General features: G+C 42.3%; 1 protein-coding gene across 1 annotated transcript in view; it reads left to right on the top strand.

The window, feature by feature from the left end:
* The first annotated feature begins 1,356 nt into the window (after positions 1 to 1,356).
* Positions 1,357 to 21,427, top strand: part of LOC144495807 (uncharacterized) — a 94,559-nt gene continuing 74,488 nt past the window's right edge. Inside the window, exons 1-5 of the mRNA XM_078216310.1 lie at positions 1,357 to 1,397; positions 3,021 to 3,119; positions 8,940 to 8,991; positions 9,072 to 9,154; positions 17,385 to 17,524. Of these exons, the coding sequence (XP_078072436.1) occupies positions 9,111 to 9,154; positions 17,385 to 17,524 (184 nt within the window). The 5' untranslated portion in view covers positions 1,357 to 1,397; positions 3,021 to 3,119; positions 8,940 to 8,991; positions 9,072 to 9,110. The remainder of the gene's footprint in view (positions 1,398 to 3,020; positions 3,120 to 8,939; positions 8,992 to 9,071; positions 9,155 to 17,384; positions 17,525 to 21,427) is intronic.

Genomic DNA, 21,427 nt, shown 5'->3' with positions numbered 1-21,427 from the left:
TGGCCGGAATTTTACTGGCATGCCTGTCCCGATTCGGGGAGAGGTGTGGTCGAGGCTGGGGGAGCATTGTCCATTGGCCTTGGGCAGGATCACACAAATCTCGGGCGGACGTGCTGGTAAAATTCCGCCCTTTGAAATTTTTTCATTTCATTCTAACTTCCTAACGCTCATGAGACTTCCAGTCCCATGAAATCATCTGTTCCTTATTTCTTTTATGTACATCTTGTTGTCTTCTCCATGATGGTTAATTTAGATGTTCATGACTCCTCCTTCCAACTTTTTATCATGCCTAGCTAGGCTTACACAAAGGTCTGTTCCTATGCTATGTTCTTGATGATGACCTGATAAAAAAACGCTAATTCATGTCAGCAGAAATAGTTTGCCAGGAAAAGAGTGAGATCTATTCATAAAGCATTTAATTAATTTAAGATTTTATGAAACCATTAGACCACCATTCGTTGCAGGATTTCCAAGATTTTGACTTGGCAATGATGAAGCAACATGCACACATATGAAATAGGAGCAGAAGTAGGCTATTCGGTCCCTCGAGCCTGCTCTGCCATTCAATAAGATCATGGTTGATCAGTTTGTGCTGAGTTCCACATTCCCATCTACCCCAATAACCTTTGATTCTGTTGCCCAACAAGAACCTATGTACTTCCTTTCTTCTGACTTTTGTGTCCCAAAGTCACACAATCCTCTGAGAGAAAATAAATCTCCCCATCTCTGTAGTATAAGGGTTTTAAAACCATGCTCCCTAGTTCTGGACTCGCGCATGAGAGGGAACATCATTTCTATGCCTACCTCGTCAACACTGTTCAGGATCTTCTATCCTTCAATCATGTCATTCCTCATTCTTCTAAACTCCAGTGGAAGCAAGTCGAGCTTTTCCAACCTATCCTCATAAGGTAATCACTCATTCCAGGTATCAATCTGGTAAATCTTTTCTGAACTGCCTCCAATGCTTTAACTTCCTTCCTTAAATAAAGAGACCAAAACTATACCCAGTATTCATATTGCGGTCTCATCGCTGCCCTGTATAACTGAAATATAACATCCTTGTTTTTAATTCGATTCCTCTCCATAATAAAGGATAGTATTCCATTAGCCTTCTTGATTGCATGCTACACCTGCGAACTAGCTTTTTTGTGACTAATGTATGAGAACACCTTGATCTCTCTAAATGAGAATATATTTCCAAGCCTTGCTGTTGTTGTGTAACACACTTGAGTATCATTTCCTGTAATGCTGTGTCAATCTAAGCTATTTTAATTCTAGCATGGGATAATATGTTGAGCAATGACTTGATTGGGGCATTCATCTAACTTAGTCCACCCTTAACTACCACTGAAAGACTATGGACAAGTAGTTTCAAACAAACTAAAAACAGTACGGAGGTAGGTGTAAATGTTTTAATGTTAAATTATTCACGTTAATTGCAATTTCTGTCTACTGCAATGCAAGCTTCTCATTGTTAGGAAATTGAGATAGTTTAAACAATTTATATTTGTATTGTATTAAAATAAGGTAAATGTTTAGGTTTAAGCTTCATTTGTGTTTTTGTATTTGTGTGCTAAGAAAGTGTTGAATCTTTAGTTCAGCTTCATGTTAAACACAGGTACCTGTCAATCTGGCTTTTTGTTTTATTTTAAACTTTGCTTGCATTGTAATTTAGCGTTTACAATGTTAAAGCAATTACAGGCTTAAAAAAATATTAAAGCTGTTTTTTAGCAGCCAGAACTTCCCGCAGAAACTGCCAGTACAGGCAGGACAGTAAAATACAGGGCAGAAAGTAAGTCCCAGAATCAAAACAAAGATCCAGAAGTCAGGGAATGAAAAGATGAGTCCCACGAAGACAGAAATCAAAGGGTAAAAAAAAACCAGAATCTGATCTGAGTGCTGTTCACTGAAGTTTTAAAAAAGGGACAGAAAGAGGCTCCCAGTTAAAGACAGCTGCAAGGTGCAGACCTAGAAACGTCAGCTTGTGAGAAGCCAGACAACCAAGGTTAGCTTAAGGTTGATGACACCTTAATATAGCTTTTGATGCAGTAGTATTCTGTTGGATGGCTGGGTATCTGAGAGATGGTGTGGTAGCTTGAATGCACATAGTGATCCAGGGCAGAGGAATACTGAATTCCTGGGTGTGGATTCTTGGTGAAAGCATCATTTGGGAGAAGATTCCAAGCATGTCCTTTGAGAATAGACTTTGGAAACCCTTATGTGGAAGTCACAGTTCCAGTGAGACCAGTTCACTCACTGTGTGACAAACATCAGGGATAATTTGATGAGAAATCCACTGAAGTTGTTTTGGGTGGCATCTGTCACTTGTTTCAGAGTGTGGTGTGTCTGACCACATTTTCCCTATTGGTTTACATGAACTATGTACTTAATGAGAACATTTGAGTATAAGACTAAGGTAATGTTTTATATTTATAAATTGGTACCTAACTATAGGTATAGCCGAGGTGAAAGAAGAGTGTATTAGGGTTAATTTTTCTTGTTTAATAAAGAACACAAGAAATAGGAGTACGCCACCAGGCCCTTCAAGCCTGCCCTGCCATTTAATACGATCATGGCTGATCTAACCAACCTCAACTCCTTTTCTGTGCCATTTCTCCATAGCCCTCCATTCCTTGACCTATCGAATATTTACCCACATCCACTTTGAACACTTTTGATGATCCAGCTTCCGCCACCCCTTGGGGCAGTAATTCCAGAGATTCACCATTTTGCAAGAAGAAATTTCTATGCAGCTCAGTTTTAAATGCCCAGCCATTTATCTTGTAGCTACGTCACCTTGTTCGAGACTCTCCCACTAGTGAAACTCTCATCGCAAGGTTTTATTCTTTTGTTCAATATTCACTGGCAGTCCTGCGACTCTCTTCATCCACACCACCAAACAAAATATAAGAGTTAGGATCTGTTGAGCTGAGTTCCATTCTGGGACCTGACTGTCCAGTAGTAGCGTCAGCTAAAATTGTAAGAATATGTGAATTAATCTTTAAAATATTGCTTTTCAGCTTCCTCTTTCCAAGCATACACCAATTCCAAACTATCTCCAACTTGTTTTATGACCTGTCAGTCAATCAAATCCAAGATTCTCAACTGCAACCTGATCTGTAAGTGAATTCAGAATTTCAAGAATATAGAATATATTATCATCTTAAGGGGATATACAACAATATATTTTAAATGCTTCAACAGGATAAATCTTTCACTTGTGTGCTTCTCCTACAAACCTTGTCATCTTGAGAGTGTGCGCTCCATGATTTCCTGCCTATTTATTTTAATGAACGGTACTGGGCTGCTGCATGTTATTTTCCAATATGTGCAACCAGTGGATGACTCTTCGTACTGGCAATGCAGAAGTGAAAAATTTACTCCCTTGTTACTGCTTTTATAAAACAGAACATTTGATATACTACAAAGAGATATAGTTGTGCTTAGCAAATACGAGACGCTCACCAGAACCTGATTTTATTTTTATGGAAAGGGAATGGAGACACATGTTTGAAGAGAGGGGAAGCTGGAAATACTTGGAACATGGAGGTCAATCCAAATTTTACAGCAAGGCCTTGTTTTCTTTTCACTTCATTTCTCCATCCAAACTGTTTAGATAGTGAGAGATTTGTCATCTGGCAGAGAGGAAAACCAGTGGTAAAATACTGCATGGGGATGGCCCCTGATGACCAGAAAATGTCATTCATTAGGTGAGAGATGGGGTGAGTTAAATAATGGTCAGGTTTGTGTGGCTGGGGCAGCAAATATCGCTGGAATTAGATCAGCAAAGATTATGGACAAGGAGAGAGGTGTATCTGACTGCCAATCAAGAGTAAGGAGGTCCATCCTAATATCATGGCGTTGATCAGCATAGCAGACTGACTGTTGAGAGGGAGGGTAGGTATTGAAGCAGCAATCAGTAGTGGAATTGCTAGCGGGGAGAAGAAAACACCAGGAGAGATAACGGGCTCCAGTTCCCAACACTCCAGCTATCATCCTTCATTACAAATGCAAAACGATTATCTTTTTAATAAAAAGAATGAAAGTTGATACTTGATCTGCCAACCAAACTTTCTAACTAATCAACACCCTTCTCTCATGTAGTATAAATTGTTGTTCCCTTTGAAATTTGACATTAATGCATCTCTCCTGATGAGTGCAAGATGAAAAGCTTCAACGGTAAGTCTCTTTTTTTTCAGAAACACAACTAGTAAATAAAAACCAGCCTGGATCCATTAAAGATTATCAATTTATTCATTAAAGATTACAAACTTGATAGTTGATGTATGTACGGTGATGTTATGTATATTGACTTTCAAAAGCCATTTCGTAAAATATTGCATAATAGACTTATTAGTAAAATTTAAACCCAGGAGAAAAGAGATAATGGCAGCACCTACATATGAAGTTGGATATTGTAGTTCCTCACTTTAAGTCGCTTTGCTTAATGTCATTTTGTTCTGATGTTGCTTATTCATTAGGGCCTGTTTTGCCACTTTATGTCACATTTTCATTTTCACATTGTTTGAGTGCATCATTGGTGTTGGAGTTGCATGTCCTCATTGCACATACGTTATACATCAGTTTGAGCTTTGTTTAATGTCAATCTGACGTCAAGTCCCTGACCTGGGAAGCATTTGCTACTGTACATAGGTAAAATTACTTTCCTTGTCTCAGGACTTGTTTGGGTGAAAAATACAGGGTGCCGTATCCGGTACAGTACTTGCCCTTCAGGAGACTGATTGCAATTGTCTGTTAATTTCGAAGCCCCTAAGCCTGGTCTTTGTTCAAATCCACAGTAGGTGAGACAGAGGGGCCAATTTAAGGTCTCTTCTTTCAAGCTAATGATTTAACACTGCAGTTCCTTTGAATTATTCCTCAACATGAGTCAGAAGCACCCAACAAGTGGCGGTAGCAAGTCTGTTCCTGCCAAGAAAGCATACAAACCTATTAGCCCAGCAGTTAAATTGGTTATGTTAACATATCTTGAGGCTGGAGAGCGAGCAGTTGACATTAGTGGAGAATTGCTGACAAAATCAAAGTGCACATCGTGCTATTTTTTTAAGTGTTGGCAGGGTGAGTTGGACCAGAAGCAGCATTATGGAGAATATGGAAAGACTTTTGGCGCTCTGGATCAAAGCAAAACCTGCAGCAGGTGCCTCTTAGTTTGATTGTTATCCAAGCAAAAGCCTGTATGAAGATTTCCAGAATGAACAGGATGAGAGTTTGCAGTCAAAAGTTTCAATGCTATCCATGGAGGCTTCAAGCATTTCATGTAGTATACATATCTGCACAACATTAAAGCGAGCAGTAGAGCAGCTAGCGCTAGTGACTGATGAATTCCCTGGCTACAGTCTTTGACCAGGTAGCTACTAAACAAAACAAGTTTTTGATGTTGATGAAACAGAGCATTTTTAAAAGTATATGCCATGGAAAACGTATATTTCCAAAGAAGAGAAAATGGTGCCAAGATTTAAAGTTGCAAAGATCTCCAGACTGTCCTGCTGGTGGAAATGCTGCAGGAGATTTTAATTTAAATTCTTAGTGATGTCCAGTCCAAGACACCATGGGCATTGAGGGGTTATTCCTGGGAACATCTACGTATCATTTGACATTCAAACAAAAAGCCTAGATGATGGGGACACTTTCAAGAATTGCCCTCTCTGTATGCTATCCCTACCTGGAGGGCATATTGTGCCAAAGAAAATATCATCTTCAAGGTATTGCCCTTTTTGGATGATTGCACAGGTAATCTTATCCATCTTGATTAATTGTCTGAAAATGTGAAGGTGATTATCCTGCTACCCAACACAACTTCACTGAAACAGCCTGTTGGAGCATTGGCAATATTCAAGTTCTACTATCTACATTGTACTTTGTTCCAACTCATCAAGGCAATCAATGGTGAGAATGTGTTGTCAAAGAATTTTGGGATGGCTACAACATCCTTAAGTATGTGGGATGAAGTCACTTTGTCATGTCTGAATGGTATGTGGTGGAAATTGAGTCCTGATCGGGTATGTCAGTGACCATGGAGAATCTCATTATTCTGTTGGTGAGTTGTATCGTGGTAAGGGAGGCTGGTTTTGAAGAAGTGGCTGAAACTGACATGGTGAAATTGCATGCATCCCATAGAGAGAAATGATCAACTAGACTTAATACAGCTAGAGAGTCAACGGATTGAAGGGAGAGGACGTGCTGAAACATTACCCTCTTGAGGTTTTTCGATTAAACGCTTGTCAAGAGTTTTCCAACTTGTGGAAGAGGCAATGGAAGATGACTGAAACAGAGAACGCAGTGCCAAAGTGAGCAGGATGATCAATGATGGCATTAACTGCTACAGAGATGGCTTTGTACAAGGAGAAGCAAAAATGAATTGTTCAAATATCATTGGATAAACCTTTCAAAGTTGTTGACGATTCTTCTTCCCTTTATCTCTACCAGGATCTGGCTGCACCAAATTTTGAATTCAGAACCAAAATTGTCCCAACTTCAGTCATTGTGCTTCTCAGAAGACGAGGACCAGGATCTCAAAACTGAGACTAAGGCCATGGCGGCAGGCATCTCAAAGCACAAATAGCAGCAATTCCAAAAGGCCCTCCAAATCCAGTGGGAAGAAAGGTTTCTCCGCGCCCCCCCCCACCCCCCCCCCCACTCCACTCCTCCCCTCCCCAAGCCAACATGTCCTGTATTGAGATGCTAAATCACTAAAAGCCATCTCCATTGACATGCTTTAAGGAAGTAATTAAAGCATCCCTGGAGAAGTCAAACATCTCCACCAACTCATCGTGACCGACCAAAATGGGAGTTCATTTGGGAAGGCACTGAACATGGAAAGACTTCATCAGGAATGTGCAGAAGCAAAACTAAGGTGACAGAGTGCAAAAACATCCAAGCAACTCGCCCAACTAACCGCCTAAGCAACACCTGTCCACATGTGGTAGAGTCTGGAGATTGCACATTGGACTTATCAGCTATCTCAGAACCCAATGAGTTGGAGTGGAAGCATCTCTGAACCCGAGGGATTCCTAAAAGAGATTGATCAGTACTGGCTAATTGGAATTTATACATTCATAGAATCCCTACAGTCCAGAAGGAGGCCTTTTGGCCCATCTGCACCGACGACAATCCCACCCAGGTCCTATCCCCATAATCCCACTTATTTATCCTACTAACCCACTGACACTAAGGGGCAATTTAGCATAGTCAATCAACCTAACCTGCATATCTTTGGAGTGTGGGAGGAAAACGGAGCACCTGGAGAAACTCACGCAGACACAGGGAGAACATGCAAACTCCGCACAGTCAGTGACCCAAGCCGGGAATCCAACCCGGGTTCCTGGTGCTGTGAGGTAGTAGTGCCTGTTCCACCGGGCTGCATTTTCTATTGAGTGATTCATTTAATTTTGTCAACAATTTTGAAAGTTATTTCAGCTAGTAATGCACCGTGCTGTAAGTGTACAAGTTTTTCCAGGTGAAAATGTCCGAAGGTACCTAACTTTGGACTTTAAGATTGATTCCCATGAGAACCCATGATTTGCTTAAAGCTGTTTCACTTAAAAGTTGTGATTTTCAAGAATGCTACCACAGCTTCTGGTGAAGACTTAGTGTAAAAGACGGCCTGGAGCAAAGTTTGCAGTGTTATCTGAATGTCATTATTAGAACCAAAGCTCTTTTTAGTATTAATGACTTGGACTTGGGTATACAGGGCATAACTTCATAGTTTACAGTTTTACTTGGAATGTAGTGAACAGTGAACATAATAGCATACTTCAGTTGGATACAGACAGACTGGTAAAATGGGCTAAGATGTGGCAGATGAAATTTAATATGGAGAATTGTGAAGTGAGGCATTAAAGAAATCAGTTTGTATATAGGTGCCTTTAATGTGGTCAAACACCTTAAGCTACTTTGCAGGAGCATAATCCAATAAAGTTTGACACTAAGCCACATAAAGAGATGTGAGGATCGATGTCTATAGATTGGTCAAAGACATATACTTTAAGAAGCACCTGAAAGGGGAGAGTGAGAAAAAGATGTGGAGATGTTTAGGAACAAAATTCCAAAGCTTAGAATATGGGCAACTGAAAGCATGGTGCCAATGGTTGAAAAATTAAAATAGCAGCCACGCATGAGTCCAGAATTAGAGGAGTGCAGAAATCTAGTATAAAAAATAAGAATTTTAAAATTGAGACATTGTCAGACTGGAAGCCAATGATGATCAGTGACCATGAATGATTGTTGTGTGGGATTGGTGTGAGTTAGTTTGTGAGGGAGGATTATAAGAGGGCAAAGATAGTTTTAATAATTATATTTCATGATAAATACACTGTTACCTCTAGGTAATTTACTGAAGGACTTTTTCTTCCTTTTTCATATACATTTGAATGAGTGTACAAGTTAATAGAAAATTTAGCCTTGTGTTTTTTACAGTTTATATTAATGTGTTGATTAGCAAAACAGTTTCAATCAATTGATGCAACCAAGTTAAAGGGTTATTTTCTGAGGAACAAGTTGACCCCTGTTCATACTTTAGTTTGTTGAACAAAATCAGCATTTGTTAATGAAATTTGGATGGTATGATTTTCCTTCACTTTATTATGGTATTGATGTGCCATAAGTGTTCAGTAGTACTGTATAAATGTCCTCTTGGGCACTTGCATATGATACTGTCAAACAGGATCTGTAAACATGACTTCTAAATAATTTTTGCTTAATATGTATCAGTAAATAAATTAAATTGGTTAGTTGTAGATAATACTCTAATGTAGGATTTATTCTGTTGAGCACATCACTTCCGAGTCATTTGAACTTGCAGCAGTGGCTTGGAGTTCTTTTTCACATCATTATAGGAATATAAGCAAGTAAAACATCCATTCTGAAAATATTTGTGATGGATTTGAAACTGTATTTGGAAAAAATGATGCCTTTTTTTTTAGAGCCACAAATGAGGAAAATGAAGTATCCAAACTCTTCGTTTTTTGCGATGAGGTAAGTATTACTATAGTAAAAATTTCCAAGTGGATTTTAAATTGAACACAAACCCAACAACTAAATATACCATTTATTAGGGGTGTGAAGACAACCTTCTTCATGATGCAAGAGAAAAAATGTCACATCAAGATAGCAGAAGTTTTGCAACAATCCACACACGGTAAAGTTGATGTTTGTGCATTCCTTATATTTTGTGACACAAATGATTGATGCAAAGTTCAACAACAGCAACCTGTATTTCAATAGCACCTTTAATATAAATAACTCCCCAAAGTGTTTCACAAATGTATGTAAGAAAAACCAATGTTGCGAAAAGAAGAGATTAAAAGAGTAAACAAAAGTTTCATTTGAGGTTATTTTGAGGCTTTCAAAGGAAAAGTAAAAGACAGAAAGGTTTTGTGTGGGAGTTCAAAAGAACAGGATTAAAGTGATCAAAAGTGTTCCCTATCTACTGTAGATATTTAGTAGCCTGAAATTGGAAGATTGCAGTTTTTAGGAAGGATATGGGGCAGCAGGAGATGAAGTGGTTAAGGGAGGGCTATGAAGAGAGTGAGAATTGGATAATTATCCTAAGAGAAAAGGTTTGCCAGACTATGGGGAACAGTGGGACCAATTGAGTTGACCTTGCAGAGAGCTGGCACAGACATGTTAGGCAAAATAGCCTCCCATGGTGTAACCATTCTATGATTCTATTCTGATCTGCTCACTTCTGATTATATCAAGGATGAGTTGAGATGTGGGCAACTGAGGTAGTCTTAGAAAGCAGTTAGCAAGTAATAGCTTTTTAAGGAAGCTGCATGTCTTTTTTATTGGCTTTGAATTTTCTTTTTACCCGTTTTGACAGGATTTCTTGGGTTTCATAAAAAATTGCTGGAAATACTTAGGTCTGGCATTATATGTAGAGAAACTGAGTTACGTTTCAGGTCTGTGACTTTTGTGAGAACCGTTCTTCCCACAACCATGATCTCTTTCCCAATACCTCCTACCTTAATCCTGCAGTATCTCTTGCTCCCTTCATCCTCTGCTACCCAGCTGCAGCCTTTTTTTGCAATCTTTCCCATCTAAATGACAAACAGTCCAATCAAGGAAATCTCATTTTTTTAAAAATAAAATCTGTTCTGTTAATTCAGCAGATAATCCAGAAAACTGGAACTCCCAGGTTTCCATTCTGGATCTTCTGCTTGCCCGCTTCTCCTAAAAATCAAAGTCACTGGATTTTTCTCTGGGAGTCATGGATATCTAAATACCAACTCTTTCTCTAGGTTATAATTCCACCGCTGATGGAAATCCTCTAATATTTCACCTAAGCCATTCTTCATTGCAAGCCTGGACAGTGAACATCATTATGCTACTTAAATATGAAGAAGTCATAACTGAACTTGATAATCAATCCTGTTCTCACCTAAACCTCATATTTTGATTTTATTACGAGGGAGCTGTGAGTGGCCACCCCAATTGAATTGCTCTTTTCCTTGCTGGTCAAGTGTAGGAGAGCCCTGTCACCGGCCTTCTGGCATGTTCTGAAATGCCCATATTTAACCCTGTTTATTTTACTTGGCTTGTTTGTCTTGTTCATTGTAGTGTTGTCTCTCTGTTGCCTCTGTGTTTCTTGTGTAAGGCCCCAAACCGACTGTAGGCAACTAGGACTGGCTATATAGTGCCTGTCCAATGGTTGCACATGCTCATATCTTCGCAGTTGAGAGATTCCATGGTTGTGGATATTTTTGAAAGTGTTTTATTAATTTATTGTGCCATTATATTTGTATTTAGGATAATTCTGTATTTTGTTTATCTAAAATATGGATTGTTAATTTGCATGTGATTATAATAGTTTGTTATTTGAAGCATTTATTGTATTTTTTTGTGTGTGTTGGAGTCATCCATCTGTGGAAATGGAGATGTTCTGGTGGGTAAGGGGCAGTCTGTGTTTTACAGTTGGAACTGAGACAGCGGCTGGAATTCGCTGATGCTGTATGCCCCGCCACCACTGCCAGTGAGAATGGAGAATTTGGCACTCAACCAAATTTCCATTCACTGCAGTGGGACCAAAGAATCCCAGCCGAGGTCAGAGAATTCCAGCCTGTATTTCAACCCTGTAAAGCCATAAATGCATATTTTGTGTTTGATTAGTTGTTGGTTATTGTGTTCCATTCAAACATCTTTTTGTGCTATGTTGTAAATAATCTTTTCTTTTCCATCTCCATTCTATATTTTTGCACCATTTTTTGCACTGGGATTTGAAGTTATAAATAGATACTTTTGCACAAAGGTGTCATTACATGCTTTGCCATCATCAATATAAATATCTTTTTAGCCCACCTTTGGGCCTACATTATCCTCATCCAAGCCTGGGGTGTGACACCACACCATCACCCACTTCAAGCCAATCTGGATCACTGATTGTGAAGAGCGCAGCAATGGTGCTGTAGGAGCATAGAGCACAGCCCTATAGGCTGAGGTGACATCAGACTTCCTGACTTGGTTCATGCATGTCAATTTGTACTTCACTCTCCAAAGATTAAGCATTGCACTGCTAGGACTAGGCGCCCAACTTGTAGTTAAGCATATTTTGAAGAACTGCAATGAAACACCACTGTGTTTCAAGAGGTGTTGTGATGAATTCCTGAACTCGACAGTGAGTGTTGCTGCATCTTCAGAAGGATGGCAGAGGAGTAAGTGATCCGACCATACAAAGGCTGCAACAGGTATGTGAGCTGCAGTTTTAATTAATCTGGACCTGCAACATGATGGAGATGGAGCAGATGCAGCAGAAAGCAATCATTGCATGTTGCCATCTCCTAACTTAGAGTTAAACTCCTCTTGCTCCTTTACGGTGACAAGAAGCTGTTTGGAATGCATAACCAAAAGCAACAGGAGTTAACCAGCAGAGAACGGGTACAACTGCATGTCATGGCAAAGATGGTTGCCATCATTGGAGCAGCTATCATTGAGGCCCTGGTTAGCAGTGGGGCTGAAACCATCGAAGATGACCGTATCCTCATACCTAATCTTCCTTGTCACATTCCATTCCCCTCTAATCCCACAACCTCTTCTAACTTACAACTGCGGGTGGTGTAAGCATGTATTTCTTGCTTTTTCTCCATTGTGCCTTTTTTCTTTCAGGTACTTAAAAACTACAACCTGAATTGATCGTGGTAGATGAACGAGAGTTGAAAGAGGAGGAAACATTGATGAAAATGTTACACATTCTTACTTGCACCCACTAGTTCAGATACTGGCAGTTCATGTAATGAGGGTACCTCAAAGCTGGATCTACATATTGTGAGATACCAGGCGTGAATGATCTGCAGCTAAGATGGAAGACAAGGATAATGCAGCAGCTAGCTCACCGGGGCGGGGGGGGGGGGGGCATGATCACAAGTGAGTTATCTTGCAGATAAACACTTCAATGAGCTGGCCTACTGAAGAAGACAATAAAATGTCCGGTACATTAGCAGGTCTGCCGGAAAGTCTGTGTGCATAGTTAAGGAACAAGGAGGAATCCCAGACTAACTTAATACAGGGTTTTGCATGATGCATAGCCATTCTTTTCAATGTGAAAGTGGTGGCCAACTCTATTAGCACACTTGTAGACCCAACTGTGATACAGCAACTGATGGTGATTATTTCAGCTTTGATTGCAGCAATGCAGAAACTACCAGATGTCTGGATACTGCTGTGGAAGTTCAGACTACCTCCAATGGAATTCGGACTGCTCTCATGTATGCTCTGATTGCTGGTATCATGGTGACAAATATCAGTTTTCATAGGGGCTTCCAGGGTGTTAAGAGCTTTGGGATTGCTGAGGCACCATCGCACCACCCCACATAAATGGGAGTGTCTTTGTGAAGCGCAAACTTGCTGTCCCCTATCAGGATTACAGCATTCACCTTCCTACTCTTGCCATTTTACTAGTGGCCTTGCTGTGGCCTTTCAGCCAGCCAGCCCGGACTGCTGCAGCCCCTCATGCAATTGGAAATCAAACCTTCTAGGGTCAAAGCTGCTTGCGGGTCACCTTGCAAGCCCCCCAGCTATTTCCTTGACTGAAAGCCAGCAGCCAGAAAGGAGTTGAATTTTATTGCCTCCTCCCTTCTTCTTGTTCCTTTACTCCTCTTCCTCCTCAACTAATCACTGTTTAGTTTGCACAAGAACTGTGCCCTCATAATGACATGGTTGTGCAGCATGCAGCAGATTTTTAAATTCATTTGTGGGACATGGGCTTCGCTGGCTAGCCAGCATTTATTGCCCATCCCTGGTTGCTCTTGAGAAGGTGGTGTGAGCTGCACACCTTGAATCGCTGCAGTCCACGTGCTGCGGGTTGACCCACAATGCCATTAGGGAGGGAAGTCCAGGATTTTGACCCAGCGACTTTGATGGAATGGTGATATATTTCCAGTTCAAGATGGTGATTGGCTTGAAGGGGAACTTGCAGGTGGTGGTGTTCCCATGCATCTGCTGCTCTTGTCCTTCTAGATGTAGGAGATCGTAGGTTTGAAAGTGCTGTCTAAGGACCTTTGATGAATTGCTGCAGTGCATCTTGTAGATAGTATACACTGCTGCTACCCGAGCATCGGTGGTGGAGGGGAGTGGGTGTTTGTGGATATGGTGCCAATCGAGTGGGTTGCGTCCTGGATGGTGTCAAGCTTCTTGAGTGTTGTTGGAGTTGCACCCATCCAGGCAAGTGGGGAGTATTCCATCACACTCCTGACTTGTGCCTTTGTAGATGGTGGACAGTATTCGGAGGCAGGAGGTGAGTTGCTCGCCGCAGTATTCCTAGCCTCTGACCTGCTCTTGTAGCCACTGTGTTTATGTGGTGAGTCCAGGTGAGTTTCTAGCCAATGGTAACCCCAAGGATGTTGACAGTGGGGGATTCAGGGATGGTAACACTATTGAATGTCAAGGAGGGATGGTTAGAGTATCTCTTATTGGTGATGGTCATTGCCTGGCATTGGCGCTTGTCAGCCTAAGCCTGGATATTGTCCATATCTTATTGCATTTGAACATGGATTGCTTCAGTATCTAAGGAATCGCGCATGGTGCTGAACATTGTGCAATCACCGATGGACGTTGCCACTTCTGATCTTACGACGGAGGGAAGGTCATTGATGAAGCAGCTGTAGATGATTGGGCCTAGGACACTACCCTGAGGAACTCCTGCAGAGATGTCCTGGAGCTGAGGTGACTGAACCCCCCACAACCATCTTCCTATGCGCCAGGTGTAACTCTAACCAGCAGAGCGTTTGCCCCCTGATATCCATTGTTTCCAGTTTTGCTATGGCTCCTCGATGCCACACTTGTTCAAATGCGGCCTTGATATCAAGGGCTGTCATTCTCACCTCACCTCTGGAATTCAGCTCTTTTGTCTATGTTTGAACCAAGGTCAGGAGCTGACCCTGGCGAAATCCAAAGTGGGCATCACTGAACAGGTGCTGCTTGATGACCCATTCCATCAACAGCACTGTTGATGACCCCTTCCATCCATTTACTGATGATCGAGAGTAGACTAGGCGGTAATTGGTCGAGTTTGGATTTGCCCTGCTTTTTATGTACAGGGCATACCTGGGACATTGTCAGGTACATGCCAGTGTTATAACTGTACTGGAAGGGCTTGGCTAAAGGAGCAGCAAGTTCAGGAGCACAAGTTTTCAGTACTATTGCCGGAATGTTATAGGGAGGGCCCATTGCTTGGCAGTATCCAGTGTCTCCAACCATTTCTTGATACCACGTGGAGTGAATCAAATTGGCTGGAGACTGGCATCGGGGATGCTGGGGACCACTGGAGGAGGCCAAGATGGATCATCCACTTGTCACTTCTGGCTGAAGATTGCTGCGAATGCTTCAGCCTTATCTTTTTGTCTGATGTGCTGGACTCCTCCATTGAGGATGGGGATATTTGTGGAGCCTCCTCCACCAGTGAGTTGTTTAATTGCCCACCATCTTTCACAGCTGGATGTAGCAGAACTGAATTGCTTAGATCTGATTCATTGGTTGTGGGATCGCTTAGCTCTGTCTATCACTTGCTGTTTGGCATGCTAGTAGTCCTGTTTGGTAGCTTCACCAGGTTGACACCTCATTTTTAGGTATGCCTGGTGCTGCTCTTGGCATGCCCTCCTGCACTCTCCATTGAACCAGGGTTGATCTCCTGGCTTGGTGGTAATGGTTGAATGGGGGATATGCCGGGCCATGAGGTTGTGGATTGTGCTGGAGTACAGTTCCACTGCTGTTGATGGCCCACAGTGCCTCATGGATGCCCAGTCTAGAGTTGCTAGATCTATTTGAAGTCTGCCTCATTTAGCACGGTGATAGTGCCACACAACACAATGGAAGTTATTCTCAATGTGAAGGCAGGACTTTGTCTCCACAAAGACTGTGTGGTGGTCATTCTTACTAATACTTTTATGGACAGATTAGTAAGGATGAGGTCAAGTATGTTTTTCCCTCTTGTTGGTGCCTTTACAAACCAGTCAAGCAGTGATATTCTTTAGGACCCAATTTGCTCGATCAGTAGTGCTGCTGCCAAGCCACTCTTAGTGGAGGACATTGAAATCCTCCACCCAGAGTACATTTTGCGACCTTGCCATCCTCAGTGCTTCCTCCAAGTGTTGTTCAACATGGAGGAGTACTGATTCATCAGCCGAAGGCGGACTGTATGTGGTAACCAGTAAGAGGTTTCCTTGCCCATGTTTAACCTGAAGCTATGAGATTTCATGAGATCTGGAGTCGGTGCTGAGGACTCCCAGGGCAACTCTCTCCTGACTGTATGCCACTGTGCTGCCACCTCTGCAGGGTCTGTCCTGCCGGTGGGACAGGATATATCCAGGGATGATAATAGTGATGTCTGGGGTGTTATCTGTAAGTTTTGATTCCATGAGAATGACTGTTAGGTTGTTGCTTGACTTGTCTGTGAGATCGCTCTCCCAATTTTGGCACTAATTCCCAGACGTTGGTGAAGAGAACGTTGCTGGGTCAATAGGGCTGTTTGTTTTGCCATTGTCTTTTCCAGTGCCTAGGTCGATGCCAGGTGGTCCGTCCGGTTGCATTTCTTTGTTGAGACTTTGTAGTGATTGTTACAACTGAGTGGCTTGCTGGCCATTTCAGAGGGCAGCTGAGGGCCAACACATTGCTGTGGCTCTGGAGTCACATGTAGGCCAGATCAGAATTCCTTCCCTCAAGGACATTAGTGAAAACGCTGCCTGAAAGGTTGGTGGAAGGAGATTCTATAGTAACTTCCCAGAAATAATTGAAAAATGGAAAATTTGCAGGGCTATGGGGAAAGAATAGGAGAGTGATGGTACTTACTGATAGATCTTTCAAAGCACTGACAAAATTATGATAGACCAAATGACCCCCTTCTGTCCTGTAAGATTCTAAGTATGCTTTGAGTGAAAACAGGATACTCAGAGACAGCTGCATACTGCTTATCTCGACATAAGATGGCATTTGTCACTTGGCCCAGTCACATATCCTGAAGCTGAATACCTCAACATCTCAAGTTTCACTTTCAATGCTAGTCATAGTACTAGTGGTGCAAAGCAAGCTCTGGCATTGTATGACACATGAGCCAATAGATCATCAGAGGCCACTGCTTATTTTTCAGCTTTATAGAGACCTTTTTCATTCAAGCGTAAATTTCTGAGATTAGGAGTGATTTTGATTAAGCATGTATCTTGTCAGATGATTATAATTCAGTTCCTGCTTCTTGATTGGGGTTCAATTATACTCTTAAATTCATGTACAGTGAAGGGTGGATTTCAGGACACTAAAGGCAATATTAAAATCTGGACATGCACAGACAGCAGTATCATACTTCAGTTTTTGCCTATGGGGCTTTATTGATATTTTGGATAAGTCTTTGAGCAATCAAAAAGTTTGATACCATCTACAAGTGGGTTGAGAGTTCAGCCCCATGTCATAGAAATCATAGAAACCCTACAGTGCAGAAGGAGGCCATTCGGCCCATCGAGTCTGCACCGCCCACAATCCCACCCAGGCCCTACCCCCACATATTTACCCGCTAATCCCTCTAACCTACGCATCTCAGGACTCTAAGGGGCAATTTTTAGCATGGCCAATCAACCTAACCCGCACATCTTTGGACTGTGGGAGGAAACCGGAGCACCCGGAGGAAACCCACGCAGACACGAGGAGAATGTGCAAACTCCACACAGACAGTGACCCAAGCCGGGAATCGAACCCGGGACCCTGGAGCTGTGAAGCAGCAGTGCTAACCACTGTGCCACCCCATGTGCAGCCAGAAATAGCATTGGTTTGTTTCATCTAGAACTGTTGCTAATATCTGTTTTCTTAGTTGTTATGTCTTTGATAGTTATTGAATTAATGCAAACTATTTACCATAAATTGTTATCATGTAACTTTTTCTCTTTTTTCAGTTCAAAGGAAAAGCAGGAATGCACAAGGGGAAGCCTTAAGCACAAATCTATCCATAGCAAGTTATTTGAAGAACTGTCAAAAGGTCAATTTCCATTTGACTGGAGCAAGAAAAATGGTGGCGCACATGGTGGAAATAAAGGTAATTTGAAGTTTGAACATTTTAGTGATTTCTTTATCAAGATCGCCCATAAATTTGTACATTGTAATGATTTTTTTGTTACCATTGAATATTGCTAAAATCCTGGCTCCACTTAGAAAAATCAGTTTCTAAATTACATTTGTATAAGCTCATATAGGATTATGTTGTTTGTGTTTTCATATAACTAGTTTAGAAAATTTGTCATCAAGTATCATAATTGCATGTATTTTCTTCACCTATTCAGTTGAAATAGAAGGGGAATCAAATTGAGACCTTTTAAATGAAATATTCAATAGAGTACATCCAGAGAAGCCTTTCCTTTTGTTGGGGAAACTCAAAACAAAGAGGAGTGATTATAAAATTAAAGCTATACCTTTCAGAAATGAAAACAGCAGACATTTCTTCAAATAAAGGGTAGGTGATATGTGTAATAGTCTCACCCAAAAAGCTGCAGGTAACTTTGGTCATTTAAATTTTCAAGATTGAGATTGGTAACTTTGTATCTGGGAAGGAAAAGAAGGGATACACAGCAACATTCGGTAAATGGAGGTCAAGTACAAACCTACCATGATATATCAGAATGAACAGTTTTGTGGGATTGAATAGCTTACTCCAAGCAAGACTAGAAACTTGAATGCAGTGGGTGATCCATGGGAATCTTCTCCAGCAGTCATTGGTGGAGGAGGTTTCATGGCATCATGTGAGTTAGGTGGACGGGGTTTTCCTTGTCTCAGAATTCTCCAGAAACCAAGGATAGTCTTATTTCCCAAAGAAGAGAGATGCCAAGTGAAAGGTTTCTATGTAGATTGGGCTTTGTTCAGGCTGGGAGGCCAGAGGACTCTTTGACAAGTCTGTGGGGAGCATAACTGCTCCTCCTGGCCCATGAGAAGTTCAAAGAGAGGGAATGTTTTAAAGCCCGCCTGGTTTCTTCTGTAATAAAAAGATAAAGACAAAATACTGCGGATGCTGGAATCTGAAACAAAAACAGAAAATGCTGGAAAAACTCAGCAGGTCTGACAGGATCTGTGGAGAGAGAATGGAGCCAAAGTTTCAAGTCAGGGTGACCCTTCATCAGAGGCTCTCCTAACTCCAGCCCTTGCCGTGCATTCACCAAACAATCTGACCTTCCCCTCTCTTGAGACTGAACATGTTTTACTCAGCAAAGGATTCAGCTTCCTACCCTTACATCCTCACCTCAACAAATATTGGGCTTAACATGATGTTGAACTCTTCTTCCGCCACTGCCTTTGTCTCCGTGCTCACTTCTTTGGGTAGGAGTCCTCACCCCATTCAGTAGATCCTTTCACCCATCTCCAGCATTCTCCCTCCACCTGGATCCCTCCCTCTGGCTTCTTACCTGCTTTTCATTGAGAACTGTCAGCGTGACATCGACCATCTCAATTTCTCTGCTCCTCTCACCCACTCTAACCTGTCTCCTCCTGAACTTGCTGCACTTTGCTCTCCCAGGTCCAATCCTGACTTAGTCATCAAACCTGCCGACAAGGGTGGTGCTGTTGTTGTCTGGTGCACTGACCTCTACCTCGCAGAGGCTGAGCGCCAGTTCTCGGATATTTCCTCCTACCTTTCCCTGGCCCATGACCTCACTATCGAACATCAAGCCACTGTTTCCAGGATTGTCAATAAACCTCATCTCATCCGGAGATCTTCCCTCCACAGCTTCCAACCTCATAGTCTCCCAACCCCAGACAGGCCACTTCTACCTCCTTCCCAAAATCCACAAACAGGACTGCCCCGGTAGGCCCATTGTGTAGGCCTGTTCCTGCCCCATTGAACTAATTTCTTCCTATCTTGACTCCATTTCTCTCCTCCTGTCCAGTCCTTTCCCACCTACATACCCGATTCCTCTGATGCCGTACGCCATATCAACAACTTCAAGTTCCTTGGCCCAAATATTACCTCCTCCCCCTCATGGATGTCCAATCCCTCTACATCTCCATTCCCCACCAAGTTGGCCTCAAATCTCTTCGCTTCTTCCTGAACAATCCCCATCCACCACCACTCTTCTCTGTCTGACTGAACTTATTTTCTCACTCATTTCTCCTTTAACTCATCTCACTTCCTCCAAATAAAAGCTGTGGCTATGGGCACCTGCATGGGTTCCAGTTATGCCTGTCTCTTTATGGGTTATTTGGAGCATTCCCTGTTCCAGTCCTACTTTGGCCTCCTCCCACAACTCTTTCATTGGTACATCAACGACTATTTCGGTGCCGTTTCATGCTCTTGTCCGGACATGAAAAAATATATCAATTTCACTTCCAATTTCCACACCTCTGTCACCTTCACATGTCCATCGCTGCCACTTCTCTTCCCTTGTCCTCTGTCTCCATTTCTGGTGATAGACTGTCCACCCATATCCATTACAAGCCCACTGACTCTCTCAGCTACCTTAACTACAGTTCTTCACACCCCACATCCTATAAGGACTCCATCCCATTCTCTCAGTTCCTTCGCCTCCATGTCATCTGTTCTGATGATGTTACTTTTCAAAATGGCACTGTTGATGTGTCTTCCTTCTTTCTAAATCATAGTTTTCCACCCAATGTAGATGACACGGCTTTCAACCGTGTCCGACCCATTTCCTGGGCCACTGCTCTCACCCTCTTCATCCCCCCCCCCCCCCCCCCAGACCAGGATAGGGCCCCCCTTGTCCTCACTTTTCACCCCATCAGCCTCCACATTCAAAGGATCATCCTCCGCCATTTCCACCAACTCCAGCATGATGCCACCACTTAGCACATCTTCCCCTCACTCCTCCTGTCAGATTTTCTCAGGGACCATTCTTTCCAGGGTACTCTGGTCCATTCCTCCATCACATCCAATACCTCACCCACCAGTGATGGCATTTCCCCATGCAATCATAGAAGGTGCAACACTTCATCTCCTCCCTGCTCACCATCCCAGGACCCAAACATTCTTTTCAGGTGAAGCAGTGCTTCATGTGCACCTCCTGTAATCTGGTCTGTTGCATTTGCGGCTCCCAATGTGGTCTACTCTACATCGGAGAGACCAAACAGACTGGGTGATCACTTTTCAGAAAACCTTCAGCCCGTCCGCAAGCAGGACCCAGAACTCCCTGTCACTTGCCATTTCAACACGCCACCCTGCTCTCCTGTCCACATGTCCGTCCTTAACCTTTTTCAATAGAATCCAGTTCTGACGAAGGGTCATCCTGACTCAGAACGTTGAGTCTATTCATTCTCCACAGATGCTGTCAGACCTGCTGAGTTTTTCCAGCATTATCTGGTTTCAGCTGGGTAGTTTATATTTCGACCATGCTCTGCTGCCAGCAGTCTCCCCTGGGGTGGATCTTAAAATGATGTGCTACCGTGCTGATGTCACTAACAGGCCATGACTTGAATTTCAAGAAAGCCTTGCCTGTCATTTGAGGGAACTTCATCCAGCGCCTGAATTGTCACTTTGAATATAATGGTGGCTGATAACATAGTAAGTTGGAAGAGCAATTTGGATTTTTAATATTTTAACCCTCGCTCATTCCTTTCCTCATTAGTGCATCTGCCATGTATTTGCAACTCACTCAACTAAATCACTTTAAAGCTTCTTAACATCCTCCTCATCAATCACATTCCCACCAAGTTTCATGTCATCAGCGAATCTGGAAATATTACATTTGGTTCCCTGATCCAAATCATGGATGTATAGTGAATAGCTGGGGCCCAAACACTGATCCCTGTGGAGCCTTGTAGTCATGCCTACCACTTCAAAAAACGCCTACACTCTGTTTCTTATCTGCTAACCAATTCTCAATCCATGCAATACATTACCCCTAATTCCTTGGCTTTAGTCTGAGAAGATTCTATAAAATCACAAGAGGGCAGAGTGACAGAAAGGAGTTTAGAATGGTAAAGTGGGATAGCCAAGTAT

This window comes from Mustelus asterias, chromosome 7, assembly GCF_964213995.1.
Source record: "Mustelus asterias chromosome 7, sMusAst1.hap1.1, whole genome shotgun sequence".
Taxonomy (NCBI): domain Eukaryota; kingdom Metazoa; phylum Chordata; class Chondrichthyes; order Carcharhiniformes; family Triakidae; genus Mustelus; species Mustelus asterias.
The sequence above is the reverse complement of the archived record's forward strand: the minus strand, read 5'-3'. Positions and strand labels throughout refer to the sequence as shown.